Source organism: Nematolebias whitei, chromosome 1 (assembly GCF_014905685.2).
Source record: "Nematolebias whitei isolate Nwh7 chromosome 1, NemWhi1, whole genome shotgun sequence".
NCBI classification, from domain to species: Eukaryota; Metazoa; Chordata; class Actinopteri; order Cyprinodontiformes; family Rivulidae; genus Nematolebias; species Nematolebias whitei.
Genome location: NC_056498.1, coordinates 4,248,568 through 4,253,634, shown reverse-complemented (window position 1 = coordinate 4,253,634; position 5,067 = coordinate 4,248,568). Strand labels below are relative to the sequence as shown.

Sequence of the window (5,067 nt, the reverse complement as noted above, 5' to 3'; positions counted from 1 at the left end):
GAAACCATGGCCGTATGGTTGTCTAATTGTAAAGCTTGCTAATTAAGATATGTGTTATTGTAATCAATTTTGCCAAATTAATGTAAATGTTTGATGTTAAATTTTGATTCTGTTAATAAATGACCACGTTCATTTTGATGGGTCAAAGAAAATTAACGTCTCACGTCACATTTAATCATTCAAGGCACGATATTACTCAGTCCAGAAAAATGAAAGAATCTGTTTAATTTATGAATAATATCGACAGATATATGTTCATTACATCTGGTGGCCCGTAACGGGTTCATAAAATGGACTGTTATTCGTGTAACAATTGAACTGACTGTTGGCATGAAAAGTGCAGATTGCTGTGTGAAACGCAGCGTTTTGCAGCTGTGGTGTTCAGAGAAAGTTTACAGTTGTGGTGTTTTTAGAGCTGAAATAACGTCAATGGTTCATTTGAAAGCTGAAATGGTACATCTGTTATCTGTGAGCTAATAAGCTGTGGAAAGCGTTTGATTATGTTTAATCTGTGGTGCAGAGAGGAACGGGTTCTGCTCGACCCGGTTCTGTTCCGGCTCGGTTCTGATTCGTTCGAACGAGTCGTTTGCATGGATAAACTGCTATTTTGACCTGAGTGCCGTCTCAGTACACTTTTGAGAGTTTATTCGCCACATTTTTAACAGAAAATAGTGCATTTTGACAGTTTTAATGACGAAAGTTGACCGGACTTTTTCAGGCTAATGCTAACAAAGATAGCTAAAATGACGATGCGTCATTGGTCGAAAGCCGCTGTTTGAAACGCTCTGATTCGCTGGAGAGACGAGTGACGTGTCTGTCGTCACTTCCTCTGATGTCAGGTTGTAAAACCCACACCCGCTGCTGCTCTGTCATTGGTTGATTCAGTCACGTGACCCGGAAATGAAGCTCGTCTTCATAGGGAATTTCAATCTGCTGTTTAAAGTTGAAAAACGCTTTAAAGTTGGTTCTGATCCGCTGTTCCGATTATTAAAAGCCTAATCGCTGAAACTTTGCCACGTTTAAGTTTTAAATCCGTCATTAAATGGTGTTTTTGGACCACGCTAGCCAATGCTAAATTCTTATGCTAACGGCTAACGACCGGATGTTACCAAAGCCACAGGAAGTCATCGCGACTCTTACTGGTCGCCACTAACAGTGTCAGGGTTAAAATAAAATAAGGTTATACTGCCACCTCCTGTTAGAAACTTGAAATCACAGTTTCACTTCGTTTTTAGGATTTTGGTGAAATTGAACGCTCGTATTTCTTTAAAATAAGCATTTTTGAGTTAATAAACGTTCCTCAAGTTGAGTTATTACTGTTATCTTACATTTAAAAAGTGATTAAAGTATTTATGCCCAGAAAGGCATTTACTAAGAAATTTTTCATTCACTGATAAATCCTCAGAAGGAGGTGCATAATGAAAAATTAAGAACTTTTTAAAGATACAGTCCAGATAATCACAGAGTTGATAAGTTTACTCAATTGCTAAAAGGAAAATACACGTTTAATTGCTAGAACACTAAATAAGAGTAATTATATCAGAAAAAGGAAACTTTTCTGATTTATTTTACCACTTAAAACACCACATCTTCCTATTTAATTTTTAAATAGAAGATAATGGCAGGGGCAAAGGAAAACGTTGACCCTTCAGACTCCCAGTCAGAAGATGACAGTCAACAAGATGACATCATCCAGGGAGCTTTAAATATTTTAACAAATCCGATAATTGGCACACCATTAGAACAGATGGATGAAATTCAGAAAGCTACGGTACTGGAAAGTTTAGCAGAAAATGCTACGGTGGCAGAGAATGAAAAGCTGAGCCTGGAACAGTTAGCAAAAATTTCTCTGCTTCTCAAAGACAAATTGGATCAACAGGTTGAACAAAATGACGTGCTGTCAAACATATGCAGCAGACAGAGAGGCTTATCTCAAATTCATGGCACAGTCTAAACTTGCTGAAGAGACCGGTGCACATGAGTTAAAACGTGAGAGGGAGCTCTCACAGAATCACCTTACTTTACAAGCTCACTCATATGAGGAGAAATTGAAGGAAAGGGAGATCATGTACCAAAAGTTGTGCTCAGACAACGATGCTCTACAACAACAGTTACAAGAAGCATCAAATGCTCTGAGCGGATGCAAATCTGAGATAGACACGCTTAAAACACAACTTTACCATGCAGAAAGGAAATACGGTGAGAGGCATGGACTGAATGTGGGGACACACTGGGCTTCAGACCCAAATCTCCTTACATCACACACACCTCCACCCTTACCTCAAGTGGTAGGGACAGACCTGAACAGGTTTCCACTACCAAGCAGGCAAGAGAGACCATTGAAACTTCCTCTTTTAATAGATGATTTGCAAAAAATCTCTAAACATGTTCAACGCTTTGTACCTGGTCCAATGGGTTCAACGGGCACAAAAGCGTATCTAAACGACCTTGATTTCAGACTTAGTTGTTATCCTAATGCTACGGTTGAGGATAAAATCAGTCTGATAAGGCTCACTTCGGACAGAGAGGTGTTCACCTTCATCGAGCGTCAACCTGATGCCACGAGAAGGGATTACAACCTTCTGTGTGAAGCTTTGATCAGGGAGTACGACCCCTGCACGGGACCTGCTGGTTTCCCAGCTGCTGACAAGGTCACGCAAGGCAATCATGAACATCCAAAGGTTTATTACAAAAGAATCTTCCAAGCTTATTTTGGTTACAAAAATGAAACCGGAATGGAGGAAGAAGAAGGTTTTAAATTTGTTTTCAGCAAAAATATCCACACTGACTTTAAAACGTCAGTACAAATGATGGCAAATTTCAGAGAAAAATCCATCAATGAGATTAAACAGTGTGCTGTGAATGTGTTTGAGGCATGTTCTCATGCTAAGACGCCCATAGAGGTGTTTCCTGGTGTAAAGGTTAAACCCCACTCCCTAGAACTGGAAGGACGGCGTGTATCGCCGCCTCCTCCTAAAAAAGGCGAGAAAAAGCAGTCTTTTCAAACTAACAAACCGCGTCATGAAGGTGCACGCTGGGACGAAAAAGCTCCTCTTTCAGAGGATGAACGTGATTATCGTAAATGGGGTGTGCGTAGGACGCAAAGATATGGGAACCATGACCCATATTATCAGGGGAAGTTCGAAAAGGAACCCCCAAAAGACGTACCTAACGGTCCCCCACCTCGGACGAAACAAACCGAAGCGAAAAAATCACAAAGGTTCCAGAAACAAGGCCCTACACCTCTGAGCTCGGAAGAGACAGAGAAACTACGCAGGTTGTTAGAAATTTTGAAACACACTGACACGGGAAACCAACCTGGAGCACTATGCAGTGATGTAATCACTATTACATCTGAGGGCGCGAATGACAACATCACAGATGTCGGTGAAACACACCAAGACATTGTTGTTGTGGCCTCCAACAACCCCTCATCGGAAGAAGGGGGGGTAAACACACACACAAACGATGACGAGTCATCGCAAGCTGAACACTCAGAAACAGCTACTGCTGTGCTGACGGTTCAGACAAACCAAGATTACACAGACAAGGCTGAACGTGTGAAGAAACGTCAGAAAAAACCTAAGAGGTTTCTGTGTAACTTTATCAGAAGGGGGGTCGCCAAAAAGGCGTACCTGTCAGTAACACTCGAAGGAGTCCTCACACACGAAGCACTCCTGGACGGTGGGGCAGACATAACAATTATGTCAGCTAAACTGTTCGAGGAGCTGAGGACAGCCGCTGCCGGTGTTAACAGGATAATACCTCTCACAGAATGTGCTATAGAAATGCAGGGTCTCTCAGAGAAGAGGACAACCCTGACAGCTACAGCAATGGTTCACATGCAGGTTGGCAGAATGACACTATACCACCCGGTACACGTGTCTCGTGTTGACTCATTCCCATTTTTGGTTAGCCAGGATTTTATAAATCGCTTCGACGCGATTATAGATTATGGTGATCAAACTATGTGGGCAAAAGTGAGCAAACCACTGCCAATACAAATGCCTCCAGAGTGTAGCGCAGACTGCCTAACAGCAGGTACCGCGGAGGGCACAAAGGACTCCTCAGCCGAGGACACGAGCCCGGTGAGTACTCCTCTGAAATCATGTGAAACCAAAGAGACCCACCCAGTGGTCCAAACTCTGACCCAACAAGACAGCCTCCTCTGTGAGCTGGAACAGTCAGAGTCCACCAAACACTACCTACCACTGGTAGTTAAAGGTGTAGAGATCCAAGGGTCCCACACCAACGATGCTGTTCTGTCTCTGTGGACAGATAAATCAGCAATTAACCGAGCTTTCTATGAAACCTTGGTTCACAAACACGTGGGCCTAGAACTAATTAAAAAAGCTTTCCGCTTTCCATTAGTTCCCAATAGTTCACAGGTATTGACCGCTGAAGGAGTCATTAACCTAAAACTGAACTGGAACCAACGAGAACTGGTTCACCCGTTTCTCGTGATCCAAAACTTACTACATGCAACCTACATAGGCTCTGACATTTTGGTAAGGTTGGGTGTCCACGTGGACACCATCAACAAGGTGCTGTGGTCCCTAAAACCAGCCACAAAGGATCCTCCTGTGCTAGACACAGCAAACCTTAAGGCTGGGCAGACCATTCCAGAGGCCTGCCAGGTTGCTAGCAACCAAACCACCACAGTTCCACCACAGGTGATTAACCTAATGGTGCGAATCCACATCATAGCTGGACAAGCTATTAGCCATAAACAGGCATATTTTCAACCTTCTCCTGCGTTTTTCAACTTGGGACTGTCCGTGGAAGCCACGAACCAAGTGAGCCTTGACTCCAGGACCACATCTGTTGCTGTGTGTAACACAGGCACGGATGAGGTGATGATCCCAAAAAACACTATGCTAGGATGGTTGATTTCCACTGATTTTCATGATTTTGAACTAGGCATTCCATTTCTGGGAGGACTCCCAGATAACCTGGTACCGAGTCAAGAAGCTGGGCCAGTATGGTTCACGAAACCAACACAGGCCATAGCTCTTTTCTCAACCGATGACGTCGACCAAGGACCTCAAACCTATGGTGTCTTACCCA

General features: G+C 43.2%; 1 protein-coding gene across 1 annotated transcript in view; it reads right to left on the bottom strand.

The window, feature by feature from the left end:
* Window positions 1-1,927: 1,927 nt before the first annotated feature.
* LOC119414390 overlaps window positions 1,928-5,067 on the bottom strand; it is a 66,027-nt gene continuing 62,887 nt past the window's right edge. The window contains exon 4 of the mRNA XM_037681486.1: window positions 1,928-1,959. Coding sequence (XP_037537414.1) covers window positions 1,928-1,959 — 32 coding nt within the window. The remainder of the gene's footprint in view (window positions 1,960-5,067) is intronic.